Genomic DNA, 16,702 nt, shown 5'->3' with positions numbered 1-16,702 from the left:
TCTGAGTTTTGGGGGTATATACCCAGTAGAGGGATTGCTGGGTCATAAGGTAGTTCTATTTTCAGTTTTTTGAGGAAGCACCATACTTTCTTCCATAATGGTTGTACTACTTTACATTCCCACCAACAGTGTATGAGGGTTCCTTTTTCTCCACAGCCTCTCCAACATTTGCTATTACCTGTCTTGTTAATAATAGCTAATTTAACAGGTGTGAGGTGGTATCTCATTGCAGTTTTGATTTGCATTTCTCTAATAACTAATGAAGATGAGCATCTTTTCATATATCTGTTGGCCATTTGTATTTCTTCCTGGGAGAAGTGTCTGTTCATGTCCTCTTCCCATTTTTTTATTGGACTGTTTGTTTGTTTGTTGTTGAGTTTTACGAGTTCTTTGTATATTTTGGATATTAGGCCCTTATCTGAGCTGTTGTTTGAAAATATCATTTCCCATTTAGTTGGCTGTCTGTTTATTTTGTTATCAGTTTCTCTTGCTGAGCAAAAACTTCTTAGTCTGATGTAGTCCCATTCATTAATTTTTGCCTTCACTTCTCTTGCCTTTGGAGTCAAATTCATAAAATGCTCTTTAAAGGGACACCCATCTTGGTAGAGATGCCCACCTGGTCTAACATACCCACCTAGGACAAGACACCCAGCTGGGTTGAGATTTCTCTAAGCCTAAGAGTTCCATACAGGTCAGTGCCTAGCAGTGCTCTAACCCATGCACCCTTCTCTTGCAGGAAGGAGCAACAGAAGAACCAGAAGCAGGCCAGGTCCGTGTGGGAGCAGCGGACCAGCGAGATGCGCAAACAGAACCTGCTGGCCAGCCGGGAGGCCCTATACAACGAGATGGACCCTGACGAGCGTTGGAAAGCGACCTATGCCCGACACCTGCGGCCCGACATGAAGACCCACCTGGACCGGCCGCTGGTGGTCGATCCCCAGGAGAACCGCAACAATAACACCAATAAGAGCCGGGCGGCCGAGGCTACAGTGGACCAGCGCCTGGGCCAGCAACGGGCCGAGGATTTCCTCCGGAAACAGGCACGCTACCACGACAGGGCCCGGGACCCCAGCGGCTCTGTAGGCCCAGAGGCCCGGCGGGCTTGGGCCGGCAGCCAGGAGGCTGAGCTGAGCCGGGAGGGGCCTTATGGTCGAGAGTCAGACCACCACGCATGGGAGGGCAGCCTGGAGCCACCAGGGTTCTGGGAGGGCGAGGGCGAGGCCGAGCGAGCCAAGGCTGGGGACACCCACCGGAGGCACACACACCGGCCAGGGGGCAGCCGGGAGAGCCACAGCGGATCCCCACGCACCGGAGCTGACGGAGAGTCCCGCAGGCACCGTGCCCATTGCAGGCCAGGCGAAGAAGCCCCGGAGGACAAGGCTGAGCGGAGATCCCGGCACCGAGAGGGCAGCCGGCAGGCCCGGGGCGGAGAGGGCGAGGGTGAGGGTCCCGATGGTGGCGAGCGGAGGCGGCGGCATCGGCATGGCGTCCCAGCTACGTATGACATGGACATGCGGAGGGAGGACAAGGAGCGCAGGCACCGGAGGAGGAAGTAAGTGGAGGCCGCCTCAAATCTGGGCAATGATCCCAGTAGTAATAACAACAATCTGTCACCTGCTGTATACTGGCCCCCTCCTGAGCAATTCAGTCTTCTCAGTAACCCTTGGAGACAGATCCCATGGTTATCACCTCAGTTCACAACTGGGGCACCTTAGAGGCGGAGTGACTTGCCCAAGGTCACAAATCTAATAAATGGCCTTGAACTCAGGCCATCTGACCCCAGGGGCTGCAGGCAGTACTACTCAGGTCAGTACGCCCTCTTGTGTCTCAAGGAAACTTCACAAAAACTCTGCCCCAGAGTTATGCGGCTCTTCCATGTGCTTCTGTATAATCTTGGGCAAGTGACTACAATTCTGAGCCTCAGTATTCTCAACTTGTAAAATGGCATTGTGGGATCTAAAATGACATAATGAGTCATTGCTGGAATTAAATAAGGTAATGCATGGCCTGAATGTGCAACTGACACATAAGAGCTCATGTTTAGCTGTTATTGAGCCAGCCATTTTTTTTTTTTATTAGCGAGAGAGAGACAGAAGGATAGGCAGGAAACAGACAGGAAGGGAGAGAGATGGGAAGCATCAAGTTGTTGCATCATCACTTTAATTGTTCATTGATTGCTTTCTTATATGTGCCTTGACTGGGCAGCTTCAGCTGAGCCACTGAAACCTTGCTCAAGCTGGCGACCTTGGGGTTTCAAACCTGGGTCCTCAGTATCCCAGGTTGATGCTCTATCCATTGAGCCATCACCTGGTCAGACTAGCCAACCATCTTTTTGCCTGACACTATTCCTGGGAGGATTAGAAGAGCCAGCCTGGGCCCTCATAACTGAAGGACAAGCGAGGCTGACAGCTTTTGGAGGCATCTTCCAGACTGCATTTTGCCCAGTCGGAAAGAGCAGCCTCATTTTCATAACATTTTCTAACACTCCTTAGAAGGTCCTACACTGATTCTACACCTAGCAGCCCAACAACTTACATGTTGAAACAGACATTAGTCTTTTATTAATGTCCTCTTACTCTTCTTTTAGATATTGGTTTTTAAAAATTATTTATTGATTTTAAGAGAGAGGGGAAGGGAGAGAGAGACAGAAACATCAATCTGTTCCTGTATGTGCCCTGACTGGGGATCGAACCCACCACAACCTTTGTGTATTGGGACGATGCTCCAGCCAACTGAGCTATCTGGCCAGGGCTTGATTTTTTAAAGTTGTGTTGAAGATGTTCTGCTACATGACATATGCAGCAGGCCAGCAGTTCTCAAAGTCGGGTGTGTGGGCCCATCCCAGGGATCTTGGTAAAAGAAGATCCTACTTCAGTAGGTTTCAGGTGCAACCCGGGGTTATGTATTTCTAAAGAGCTCCCAGATGAAGCCTGACCTGTGGTGGCGCAGTGGATAAAGCGTCGACCTGGAATGCTGAGGCCGCCGGTTCGAAACCCTGGGCTTGCCTGGTCAAGGCACATATGGGAGTTGATGCTTCCAGCTCCTCCCCCCTTCTCTCTCTCTGTCTCTCCTCTCTCTCTGTCTCTCTGTCTCTCTCTCCTCTCTAAAAATGAATAAATAAAATAAAATAATTTAAAAAAAAAAAAAAAAAAGAGCTCCCAGATGAAGCCGGTGCTGGTCCAGGGCACCACTCTAAGTAATAAGACTCTAGAGCAGGGGCCCCAAACTTTTTACACAGGGGGCCAGTTCACTGTCCCTTAGACCGTTGGAGGGCCGGACTATAAAAAAAAAAAGTATGAACAAATCCCTATGCACACTGCACATATCTTATTTTAAAGTAAAAAAACAAATACAATATTTAAAATAAAGAACAAGTAAATTTAAATCAACAAACTGACCAGTATTTCAATGGGAACTATGGGCCTGCTTTTGGCTAATGATATGGCCAATGTCCAGTTCCATATTTGTCACTGCTAGCCGTAACAAGTGATATGACGCGCTTCTGGAGCTGTGAGGCGTGCATTCCGCGTCACCGGAAGTAGTACTGTACGTGAGCGACACCTGGCTTTGTGGCACCGCCACATATGCACAGGGGCGTCCGCATCCTGTGCTCCTCTCACTGACCACCAATGAAAGAGGTCTCCCTTCCGGAAGTGGGGCGGGGGCCGGATAAATGGCCTCAGGGGGCCGCATGCGGCCTGCGGGCCATAGTTTGGGGACCCCTGCTCTAGAGGACAGAGTGACGTGATTCTGAAGCAGGCAATTGTGCGCAGTCACCAGGAATGCTGCAGGTACAAATGCCAGCTGACGCAGGGCTATGCAACAACTCACGTGACATGAGAGCATTGCCACTAGTCTGGAGAAGTTCCAGGATGGGGGCGTCCGGGCCAGTGTCCATTATGATGCTCTGTCTCAGGGTAAAGTTTCTTATAAAATAGAGTCTAGTCTTCCTTAATTTGTCCAATAGATGCATTCAGGGAAAATGCACTGTATATTTAAAACGTGAAACTTCTTTATGATCATATAGAAAGTAGAGTTAGGTTAAAACTGAAGGCACAAATCACCACAGGCAGAATTTTTCACATGTGTAAGGGATATGAAGTCATGAAGGGGACAGGCTAATTTCTTCCCCAAGTGCGACTGTCCTGCACATGGTAAGATATTAGTGAGCCTGCTTCCCACTTCCTAAATGCTCACAGTGAGCCCCCCCCCATTATATCAATAAGTCTCCACCTATCTCCATAACAGCCCCCTGAAAATTATTGTTCCACGTCATTCCTACTCTAGGGTTTTCTCTTACAGGTGTATTTATTCATTCCTTCAGTGTTTACTAAGTGCCTACTATATTCTAAGCCGGGGCTGTGGATTCGATCAACTAATTGCAGGTAACAGGCATACAGGTGACAGACTTTCAAAAGGAACAACTGGCGAAGGAAGTAAAGTTTTCTAAACTATGTAGAACAGCATGTTCAAAGGACCAGAAGGAGGCCTGTTTGCAGTTTGGAGGGTGAGGAGAAACAAAGAAATTGAAGGGGCATTGATAGGTCGATCAGCAGGGCCTTGAGTCCTTTTGGGACAATGGGAGGCCACTGAAGTAATTTTAGGTGGAATAAAGTATTTAGCACAGGACTGCAGAATTAAGGACCATTGCATCACTGTTGCTATTATTAGGACTACTACTAATATTACTATAAATATCACCTTGGTATTATATCTACTCCCATTATTGAAGGAGGCAGAATGACAGGGACAGAATGGCAACACAGCATGATGGCAAAGGGCCAGGACTCTGGAGCTGGCTGTCACACTCCTGCCCCTCACTTCCTGGCTGCGTGACTTGTAGGTTGTCACCTCCCCTCCCTGGACCTCTGTTTCCTCATCTACAAAGTGGGGATAAGTACAGTACCTACCTCCTAGAGTAGGAATAAGGTTCCAATGAGATAGTACACATAAAATGCATTAAATTGTGCCTGTCTTCTATAATAAGTGTTCAATAAATGTTAAGTATTATTCATATGAATACTATTATTATTAAACACCCAATAGATGTTAACTTCTTAGTAGTAGTAAACACTCAATAGCTAACTCAATAAATGTTAGCTATTACCACTATTATTATTACTGAAACATTAAGAAACAACTTTAGATCTGTAGTCTTTGGATTGTTCACGCAAACTCCTTTTTGCAGATGGTGAAACTGAGGCCCAGAGAGGCAAAGAGACCTCCCTAAGGGCCACTGGCTACCAGCAGAAGTGTGATAACCCAGCTATCTTGAATCTCACAGCTGGCCAATTTCCCCTTCCTCTCCAGAGGAACCTCCCACTTCCACACCCAGGTACTCAGCTGGTCATCTCCTAGCCTAAGCCAGAAGGGCCTGCTAACGCCCTTATTAATAGACATGTCAAACACCCTGCCCAGAGAGGCGTTGTTCATTTGGCTGGTAAAAAAGGTTCTGATGCTCGTTGGAAATAAAACTTCATGAAGATTCAGGCACTTTAGAGAAAAAAAATCCAAGATTGAGCCATTCATCTGCTTTAAGAAAAATTAAGAATGACAAAGTTAAAACTTTATTTAAGAATATAAAACAGTGAAAAGACATTTCAGTTCTACAGGGTAGGCAAAAGTAGGTTTACAGTTGTGAGTACATGAAACACAGGGTTTATTTTTGTGTAATTATAATCATAACCACCATGTCTTTTCCCACCTGAACAACTGTCAACCCACTCCCCCCATATGTTGCAGCAATGCCCAGGGTCCTGCCTAAGAGGTCTGTCTGCACCTGCCCTTTTCCTCTTGTCATTCTTTCGGCCTTTTCCCAGATACACTTTTTTTATTCTCCAAACTATTGATAATATATATGATTGATTTTTTCTGTTTTCTCTGTTTCCCCAATTTTTTCTTCACTTCCTTTCCAGGTTCCCCAGCTTTAAATGTCCCCTCTCCTGAAGCTCTCACTGGTTCATCCCAGTGAAAGTGAGTAGAATCACATTCTACTTTTTATGATTCACTAACCTCTGGACTCAGGGCCCCCACACCAGGAAGCTGAGCCCACTGGCACCCCATGGCAACCAAAGTCCAATGGAGCTTTCCCTGATGGCCAGTAAAAGCCTAGATCAGGCCCTGGCCAGTTGGCTCAGTGGTAGAGCGTCAGCCTGGCGTGCAGGAGTCCCGGGTTTGATTCCAGCCAGGGCACACAGAAGTGCCCATCTGCTTCTCTACCCCTCCCCCTCTCCTTCCTCTCTGTCTCTCTCTTCCCCTCCTGCAGCCAAGGCTCCATTGGAGCAAAGTTGGCCCAGGTGCTGAGGATGGCTTCATGGCCTCTGCCTCAGGCACTAGAATGGCTCTGGTTGCGACAGAGCAATGCCCCCCCCCGGTGGGCACATGCAGGTGAGAGTCTGTCTGACTGCCTCCCCGTTTCCAACTTCAGAAAGATACAAAAAAAAAAAATTTTTTTTTAAAAAGCCTAGATCACAGCGTGTCCACCCCCCACCAGTAGCCAGGCAATGGAGGGACTCCGCTAGATCTGAAGGAGCACAGGGGACTCTGCTAAGACGTATGTCCCCCAGAATTAACATCTCGGCTCTGCATCTTAGCTCCACCTGCTCTCATCACCGTGACAACCCACTGCCCAAAAGGAGCAGACACAAGATGCTGGACTTCTGAGTCTCACAGTTTATCCTGCATGAGAAAGTAGGGGGTGCTTCATCCTTTAATACCCTGATCCTTACAGCACCGCCACTGGGCTTTAGCCAGCCCCTTCAGCAACCCCACTTCATTTATTCCAAGTTATCTATCACTCCATTTTCCTCACTGAGTGGCATTGTACCTTGAAATCTATAAAACTGGAATCCAGCTCAGCCCTTTCCCAGCTAAATAATATTGGGCAAATGCCTTTTCCTGTCTGGGCCTGTTTCCTCATCTCTAAAATGGGCCTGATCCTAATGCTACCTCTAACAGCGGTTGTTGAGAGGATTAAATAAGTTGATACATGTAGCTCCTTGGGACAATGCAGACACCTGGAAATAGGACCATCCTCTGAGTCTAGGGGCCTGAGTGTGCCCCAAGCAAGGTGTCCACAGCCCTTGGCAGAGGGATGCTGAAGTGATTAGCTGGCAGAGGACACGTTGCAGGGCAGGCATTATGCAACCAGCTGCCTATTCAGGGCAGATGATGACAAACCCCCAAGAGGGAGGGGGAAGGGACCTGACCTCAGAGTTCTCTGCCCCTTTTAAGTTCTCCTTGGAGAGAGTTAGAAATGAGACCTCTTGGAAATTGATATTAGGCTGCTGCCGGCTGAGCTTGTTAAACCTCCACGACACACAGAGCCAACAGAGGAAGTAAAAACAAAATGAAACAGGCCAGGTCTCCTCTCCGTCCCATACATGGGCCTGACCCTCTAGCAGAATGTTCAGTGTGGTCTCAACTGCTGTATTATCTGGTACAGCCTCTCTGGACAGCGGCCAAAGGCTTAGATTGTCTTTGAAAGGATAACTTAACTCAGCCTGCTTTTCGATAGGGATATCTATTTTTAAATGTGTGTGTGTGTGTGTGTGTGTGTGTGTGTGTGTGTGTGTGTGTGTATATATATATATATATATACACATACATATACATATATATATATATATATATATAAATGAGGGAATATTTCCAGCCAGATTTTCATCTGATGGACAACTTCTAAAAAAGCACCAGATGTGGGTTAGAATTAGGAACCCATTTGTGGGTTGTGCAAGATGGAAAAATACTGGTTTCAAATTTATTTCACTTAATTCACACATTACAGCTGACACTGACTGTCCAAGGCACAGTATTCGTTTTCTAGAGCTGCTGACAGTGCTTGGAGCTGGCACCCCTTGGCTGATGGGCACATCACTCCAATCTCTGCCCCTCACTTCCCAGGGCCTGCACCCTGCATGTCTGCTCCTTGTCTCTTCTCCTCTAAGGGCACTTGTCATTGGATTTGGGACCCACCCTAATCTAGGACAATCTCATTTCATGATTCTAACCTGATTACATCTGCAAAGACCTTTTTTCCAAACAAGGTCATGTTCACAGGTCCAGATGAACATAATTTTTTTTGAGGGGCCACCATTCAACTCACTACAGTCCAGCCTCTAACTTCACCCCAAAATTCACATCCATCCCATGTGCAAAAGGCATTCTCCCCATCCCAGAATCCCCAAAAGTCTTCATCTATTACAGCATCAGCTCAAAAATCCCAGATCTCATCAACTAAGCAGGGAATGAGTGAGGCTCTGAGCATGACCCATTGGTGACAAAATCCCCCTCCATCTGTGAACCTGGAGACTAGAAAACAAATTGTCCGTTTCCAAAATATAATGTTGAGACAGGCACAAGATAGGCATTCTTAGTAAAAAAGGAGAAACTGGAAGGAACAAAGGGTCACTGGTCCCAAGCAAGTTCTAATTCCACTGCATGGGAGGAATCCACTAATCCTCAATTCATTCACATGTTTATTTCTCACAGTAACTTAGTGACTTTCCCACACCCATGTTATGCGTGAGAAACAAGCTAACTCACTGCTGGCTACAGAGTAAATCAGCACCAAGGTCTTTGCTTTCATCTCCAAGTTATAAGGAAGGTTCTCCTACCATTATTCCCAATGTAAAAATGAGGGACCTGAGGCTCAGAGAGGTTAATCAAACTGCAGAGGATCACAGAGCTGGTAAGTGGCATTGCTGAGACTTAAACCAGGTCAGTCTGTCTTCCAAAGTATCAGTTTGTGACCTGCCCACATGCTAGAGAAGTAAGAGGGTCTCCTGGGCCTTCCTTTCTTCCTGTTCGGCTTCAGGAAGACAAGTCTGAAAATAAAATAACTTGTCCCTCCTCTGCTTACTAAACACTACTATAGCCTTTTGCAAATTAAAATTAAAAAAAAAACAAAACGAGGAAGATGGTGCCCGTGGCTTAGCCTGTGGGGAGCCCTCCAGGAAGGCCAGCTCTTTTTATTTTTAAGTGTTGAGGCCCTGACCAATTGTCTCAGTGGTAGAGCATCAACCCAGCATGTGGAAGTCCTGAGTTTGATTCCCAGTCAGGGCACACAGGAGAAGCAACCATCTGCTTCTCCCCCTTCTCCCCCTCCCACCTCTCTTCTCCTCCAGCAGCCGTGGCTCGATTGATACGAGTGTGTTGGCCCTGGGTGCTGAGTATGGCTTTGGGGAACCTCCACCTCAGGAGCTAAAAATAGCTCAGTTGCAAACATTGGCCCTAGATGGGCAGAGCATTGGCCCCAGATGGAGGTCACTGGGTGGGCCCCAGTTGGGGCATATACTGGAGTCTATTTCCTCTCCTCTCACTTAAGTTTTTTTTTTTTTTTTTTTTTTTCCGTATTTTTCTGAAGCTGGAAACGGGAGAGACAGTCAGACAGACTCCCGCATGCGCCAGACCGGGATCCACCCGGCACGCCCACCAGGGGCAAGCTCTGCCCGCCAGGGGGCGATGCTCTGCCCCTCCGGGGCGTCGCTCTGCCACCACCAGAGCCACTCCAGCGCCTGGGGCAGAGGCCAAGGAGCCATCCCCAGCGCCCGGGCCATCTTTGCTCCAATGGAGCCTTGGCTGCGGGAGGGGAAGAGAGAGACAGAGAGGAAGGAAGGGGGGGTGGAGAAGCAAATGGGCGCCTCTCCTATGAGCCCTGGCCGGGAATTGAACCCGGGTCCCCCGCATGCCAGGCCGACGCTCTACCGCTGAGCCAACCGGCCAGGGCCTCTCACTTAAGTTTTTAAAAAAAGTATTGGATAGATTTAGGCTTCTGGATTGGGCCTGGGGAACCAGACCTATGCTGTCCAGGGGCTTCTATTCCTGCCACTGCATCTAATCTGGGCATTAAATGAATAGGTACAACCTGAATACTGTCTTTTGCTTGCTCTGATCTCTTGAGTGAGTATATGTGATGGCAACAACTTAACAGGACCATTTTCTAGTATGAAAGCTTCTCTAGGCCTCAGTTTCCTCATCTGTGTAATGGGAGCAGTCATGGTCCCGCCTGATAAGATTGTTCAAGAAGTTAATGAGCTGAGATAGAACAGAGGTTGGCCCACACTCTTGGCCGTTACAATAATTCTAAAGATTACCACACCCACCAGCTGTGGACTCCGCCTCTGGGAAATCTCAGACCTCTTTGTAAGAGCTACAATGCAGATATGGATTAGCAGTATGGATGCTGGAGCCATGTTGTCTGGTCTCCAAGCTGGTCTGCCACCAACGGGCTGTGTGGTATTAGACAAGACCCTTCCAGGAGAAGCAACCCTGCTGTCTCTGGGCCTTGGCTTCCTCATCTGTAAGAGAAAACCCACTTCCCATGGCTATTTTGATAATTAGATGTATTGATAATGTATAAAATCTGGCACACAGCAAGGACTCAATAATTGTGAGCTGTTATGAGGCCATCTGGAGGCCACAGGCAGCAGAATCAAGGGCTGCCTTTAAGAAGAACCAGAGACCCCTGGCTGATTGGCTCAGCGGTAGAGAATCGGCCCAACATGTAGAAGTCCCGGGTTCGATTCCTGGTCAGGGCATACAGAAGAAGAGACCATTTGCTTCTCCACACTTCTGCCTACACCTCTCTCTCTCTCTCTCTCTCTCTTATCCTGTAGCCATGGCTCGAATGGTTTGAGCAAGTTGTCCTCAGGCGCTGAGGATGACTCCATGGCCATGGCCTTAGCTCAGTTGCCGAGCAACAGAGCAGTGGCTCCAGATGGGCAGAGCATCACCCAGTAGGAGGCTTGCCAGGTGGATCCTGGTCGGAGCACATGTGGGAGTCTGTCTCTCTGCCTCCCTGCCTCTCACTTAATAAAAGTAATAATAATAATAATAATTTTAAAAAAGAAAGAAAGAAGAACCAGAAGGGAAAGTCTTGGGCTGCAGACTCTAGGGAGAGGAGTCACCAAGATTATAAACAAAGGTCCTTTGTTTCCGGGAAACAGACTCTGCCAGGGCCAGGGATTGGGGGACGGTGGGACAGAAGATGTGTGTGAGAGCAAGCAGACCACACTCAAGACCAAGCCCTCGGAGAAGCTAGTGAACCAGGACCACCTGGATCCATGCTTAGGCGAGCAGGGCGTAGGCCAGCAAGGATAAACATGCAGTGAGAGGGACCAGACCCCTGCTGTTCTCACCAGCGCTGTGGCTCCTCGGGGTCTTTGCCAAGCTGAGGGTTAGTGTGCAAATGGAAGGAGGCATGGACTGAAGGAAGGTCTGGACGTGTGCCACTTCCGAGCCTCACTGTCTTCATTTGAGAAATGGGGACCTTACTTATCATGTGACCGGAAGTGACCAAGCATTTGCCTGGTGCTCATCTCATTCTCCCCCCCCCCCCCCCCCGCTCTCCACCTCCAGCCACACCAGCCTCCTAAAACTCACCCAGCTTGTCCCCACCTCAGGGCCTTTGTGCTGGCTGCTCCCTCTGCCTCAATTGCTTTGTCCACCACACTTGTATCATGTGAGAAATTATTATCTCATTCATTTATCAGCTCTGTTACTGTGGGCACGAGACTTAACCCCACTGAGTTTCTATTTTCTCATCTGTAAAATGATGCTGGTAATTGTCCGTCCTGGGCTAAGAATGAAGGGGTTATTACAAGTCAAATGCTTAGAACAGGACCTGGGAGTTTGTGTTACTGAAGTGTCTGCTGTTATGATTGCTATTGTTATTTTGTAATAGGTTTATGTGCCTGCACTGTCTGCTTCCCTTAAGTGGAATATTGGGAGGGACATACATACGACAAGCATTTAAAGCCGTGAGGCAATCCCACCCATCCCCCTGTCTGCTATAGCCGCTCCTGGAGGACATCGAGGCAGGTCTGGAAGTTTCGGGTTGGGTAGATGCAGGCTCAGGCAAAAAGTTCTTTTCCCCGCTGATTTTTGTCCCCAGGAAACAGTCATTCTGGCAGGAGAAGCAGCACGCTGAACTCTGGGAAGGTGGGCAGTTATACTTCACATGGGGACCACGCACTTCAGTGCCAGGCCAGGTGCTGGAGAGCTTTGCGACACAGCCTCTCAATGTCCAATGTGTTGCCTTGAATAATAGCATTTTAAGCAGGATCCAGAAATGTTGTATGTTATTCTAACTCAGTTATGGGTTATTGTTCATTGGTCTGCCTTCCACAGAGACACCCAGGGCTCCGGGATCCCCGTGTCAGGCCCCAACCTGTCGACCACTCGGCCAATCCAGCAGGACCTGGGCCGCCAAGACCCGCCATTGGCCGAGGACATCGACAACATGAAGAACAACAAGCTGGCCACTGCGGAGTCAGCCAGTCCTCACGACAGCCTCAGCCACACTGGCCTCTCCCAGAGCCCAGCCAAGACGGGGAACAGCACCAACCCCGGCCCCACAGCAGCCCCACCTGCCACGGCCACAATTCCCCAGAACACCGTCAGTCGCCGGATGCCCAACAATCCGGGGAATCCGTCCAACCCCGGCCCCCCCAAAATCCCCGAGAACAGCCTTATCGTCACCAACCCCAGCAGCACTCAGACCAACTCAGCTAAGACTGCCAGGAAACCCGACCACACCACGGTGGACATCCCCCCAGCCTGCCCACCCCCCCTCAACCACACCATCGTCCAAGGTGAGCCTCCACCCTCGCAGGTTGCTGGGCAGGACCCAGTGTCCCAGGGCTCAACCCCTGAAGGCTCAGCTGGGCAATCCTGGACAATGACCCCACCTTTCTAACCTCAGTTTCTTCCTCTGGATAATAGGTATTAATGTAGTTTCTGCCCCACAGGGGTACTGGGAGCATTATATGAGACAATATGCATGCAGTGGCTGGCCCGCACATGCTCAGTAGGGTTAATGACATTTCCTGCATTCTGAATCAGCCATGGGAGAGCCAGGAAGCCACCATATTTGAGGAGCGATGGATTCTTCTGATGGAAATTTGGGGAAGTCAGATGATTCTCTAAGTCAGTGCAGTCCAAAAGAAATGTGACACAGGGCACATATGTAATTTTAGACTTTCTAATAGCCATATTAAAGGACAGAAAGACAGAAAAGAGGAAGGGAAAGAAAGAGGAAAGGAAGGAAGGAAGGAAGGAAAGAAGGGAGGGAGGAAATGAAATGAAAAATAAAAAAAGAAATAGGTAAAATAAACTAATAATAAGTTATATTTAATCCAAAATGTTATTAATATCCAAAATGTTACCATTTCAACATGTAATCAATATTTTGACATTTTTTTTCCCACACTCAGACTTCGGCATTAGTGTGTGTGTTGTGCTCACAGCATGTAATTTTGGGACTAGTCACATTTCTGTGTTGGACAGTTCAGGTCTAGGCTCCCAAGGAACTGGTAGTTCTTACCCCTCAACCCACCCCCATTTGAGGTTGGGACCAGAGAAGCCCTAGGAGGAGACAACCCAGTGAGCTTGTTATTTTCTGAGATGATAATAATAGCCCAATTCCTCTCGTGTCGGTTCTGTACAAGAGCTTTCCATGAATTTGTTCTGTAAATGCTTAGTACAGTCCTACAAGGTGGATCTTGTCATTGTGCTCATCTTACAGATGGAAAAACTGAGGCTCAGGAAGGCTCAGCTAACTATGGACATATAGTGAGGCGAAGCTGCAGAATCAAACTTGGTAGGGTGATGGCTCCTTGCCCTGGTCAGCAGAGTAGTGTTAATGGGTTGACAGTAGGCGAACTCAGTATCCCCACCTTACTCCTCTGCCTGCCTCCAAGTGACAGTAAGATCATCATGAGATAGGGACAGATCTGTGTCAATATCCTGTGAGGGTCCCATCAGACTCAAGGCTATATAGTAGTTGAGAGCAGGCACTCTGGGGTCAGGATACCCAGATTCACATCCCAGCTGAGTGACCTTAGGCAAGTCACTTCACCTCTCTGTGCCTCAGTTTTCCCATCTGTAAAATGGCGATCATAAAGTACCAACCTCATAAGATCAAGTGAGGATTAAATGCCATAATATAGTGCCTGGCACACAGTACACACTTTATCAGTGTCAGTTGCCTATTGCCTGTTCTGGGGACTGAACAGGAGCCCAGAGGCTTGTGGGAAATTGTGGCGGTGACCCTGTGTTGGTTTTTTGTCCCAACAGTGAACAAAAACGCCAACCCAGACCCACTGCCAAAAAAGGAGGAAAAGAAGAAGGAGGAGGAGGAAGACGACCCCGGGGAAGACGGCCCCAAGCCCATGCCCCCCTACAGTTCCATGTTTATCCTCTCCACGACCAACCCGTGAGTATGATCCACAGCTGGGGCAGTGGGAGTCAGGCCAGAGAGCAGACCCAGGCAGAGGGTAATGGGGAGACTGACCACCCTTAGTCCATAAGGGACCATTGAGCAAGTTTTTTAATTAATGCTCTGTTCTTGAGTCACAAGATAGCAATTTTTCATAAAGTACTACTGATTTTGTTGCAAAAGACCCAGTCCTTCCATCAGCTAGGAAATAACTGTCATAAATATCCAGATCTACACCATCTGTAATATGAGAGGTGCCCCTTAGGGGTGGCTGCCTTGTGCAGTGCTCAGCCTGGGCAGCCGTGCGTGGCGCACTGGTCCCTGAGCTCTGCTCCTCACCCCTGCTCCACAAGAGTTTGAATTCTGGGCAGATGTTCTCTGACTGAGTCCCATGGCCTCTGTCTTGGGCATCCTCAAGGAGGATGGCTTATTTAGGAGAGAAATGGATCACTTGTCTGTCATGGTGGCCCAGCATTATTTTAATATTACATTTTTCCAAAGGGTATTTCTTGAAACTCTGGTCCCTCAAAATGCTTCTTGACAAAGAAGAATCATGTCAAATAAGCTGGGGGTGGGAGGAACTGCTTTCTATAACCTGCTTCTTGGAGACTCACCCTATGCATTTACTTTTTATTTATTTGACATTATCTATTTTACTAGAGAAATAAATACTCAGAACCTGGTATGGTTCTGAGTGCTTTACAGATTTGTAAAAAATAATTCTCATAATCATTCTATGAAATTGGTACTATGCTTAGTCCCGTTTAACAGATGAAGAAACTGAGGCCCAGAGAGGTGAAGTCACGTGCCCAAAGTCAGACAGAAAGCAAGTAGGGAAACCCAGAATCCAGAGACAGACTGACTCCAGCATCCCTGTTCTTAATCACTCGCTCTTGCTGTCATTCTTATAACTTATGACACATTTTGTATTATTAGCTCCACTTAAAAAGTTAACTATTGCCTTCCAATGGTGGTACAGTGGATAGAGCATCAACCTTGAGTCGCTGAGGTCCTAGGTTCAAAACCCTGAGGTCACCGGCTTGAGCACAGGCTTACCAGCTTGAGCACAAAATCACCGGCTTGAGCCCAAAGGTCACTAGCTTGAAGCCAAAGGTCACTGGCTTGAACAAGGGGTCACTGACTCAGCTGGAGCTCCCTGGGCAAAGCACGTATGAGAAACAATGAAGAGCTCAAGTGCTGGAACTATGAGATGCTTCTCTTCTCTCTCCCTTCCCCCCTCTCTCTCTCTCTCTCTCTCTCACTTAAAAAAAAGTACTTATTACCGTTAGCATATTAAAGGCTCTAATAAAGCTTGTGATTCATAATTTAAGTAACTAACATTTTGGAGCCCCTACCATTAATTCTTAACTCACCTTCGTGTGAGTTAAGCCCTATTAGTGTGGCCACTTCACAGATGAGAGCACAGAGGGTTAGTAACGTGCCTAAGGTCACTCAACATTTTTTAAAGCGATCTACTTAATCCAGAGTCTCCCAGTTGTGTTTGACCTTAAGACATTTTATGTATGAGAAAACTTTTCGTCTCCTACAGAATCAAGGGCAATACTTCTTCAGTCCAGCCTGAGAACCAGATGTTCCGAAAGGGCTGTTTGGGAGCGATGAGAACTTACAAACAGGGCACGTGACTACCTTCCCTAGCTCAGGCTCCTGCCTTTTTGGGATGTTAGGACCCTCTTGAGCCCCCGGATCTAGGTGCTTGATAGTTTGTTGGGCGGGGGACTTTGGGGGAGAGAGATTTCAGGTCGTGTTAGGTGACATAAGGAGATGACAGAAGGAAAGGGCTTGCAAGCCCACGGTTTGGATGGCCCTCTGCACGCCCACCTGTTCCCAACAGCCTTCGCCGCCTGTGCCATTACATCCTGAACCTGCGCTACTTTGAGATGTGCATCCTCATGGTCATCGCCATGAGCAGCATTGCCCTGGCGGCTGAGGACCCTGTGCAGCCCAACGCACCGCGGAACAACGTGAGTCCGTCCTGCCCAGCATCCCCTTCCCAGCCCGGCTCCTCTGTCTCAGGCCACTTTCCCCTGCATCCAAAAGCTCATAGCCAGGGCGGAAGGAACACTGGTCAGGAGAGGAAGCCCCGATTCTCCAGGGATGCTCTGGAGACCAGGGTGCTGCCGAGGAGGCAGTGGCTCTGTGCACCCGGCTAGGCAGTGGCCCACAATGACGAGGACTGAAAGTTGCCAGAGTCCCTGGGAGGGGGAGTGAGGCTGATAGGATATGGAAATGCACTTTCTCTGTGGAATGCGGGGGGGACTCAGGCAAGGGGTTCTCCAGACGCAATCCCCTAGGCAGCCAGCTCTCATCAAGCAGACTCTCATTTTGACATAAAGTTTTGAAAGAGGATTACTTTCAGAAACATAGCCTAAATGTTTAGCTTTTTGGAGAGCTAAGAAGCTCTCTTTGGGGGGGGGGGGGGGGCAGGGTCTGCAAACAGCCTCTGTTAGTTGAGTACTTGCTATG

The 16,702-nt window shown here is 48.3% G+C and overlaps 1 protein-coding gene across 1 annotated transcript in view; it reads left to right on the top strand.

The window, feature by feature from the left end:
* Positions 1–16,702, top strand: part of CACNA1A (calcium voltage-gated channel subunit alpha1 A) — a 356,581-nt gene that overhangs the window by 279,423 nt on the left and 60,456 nt on the right. Inside the window, exons 21-24 of the mRNA XM_066272007.1 lie at positions 737–1,552; positions 12,130–12,593; positions 14,077–14,215; positions 16,071–16,200. Of these exons, the coding sequence (XP_066128104.1) occupies positions 737–1,552; positions 12,130–12,593; positions 14,077–14,215; positions 16,071–16,200 (1,549 nt within the window). The remainder of the gene's footprint in view (positions 1–736; positions 1,553–12,129; positions 12,594–14,076; positions 14,216–16,070; positions 16,201–16,702) is intronic.

This window comes from Saccopteryx bilineata, chromosome 1 (assembly GCF_036850765.1).
Source record: "Saccopteryx bilineata isolate mSacBil1 chromosome 1, mSacBil1_pri_phased_curated, whole genome shotgun sequence".
Taxonomy (NCBI): domain Eukaryota; kingdom Metazoa; phylum Chordata; class Mammalia; order Chiroptera; family Emballonuridae; genus Saccopteryx; species Saccopteryx bilineata.
This window is presented reverse-complemented; position numbering and strand designations above follow the sequence as displayed.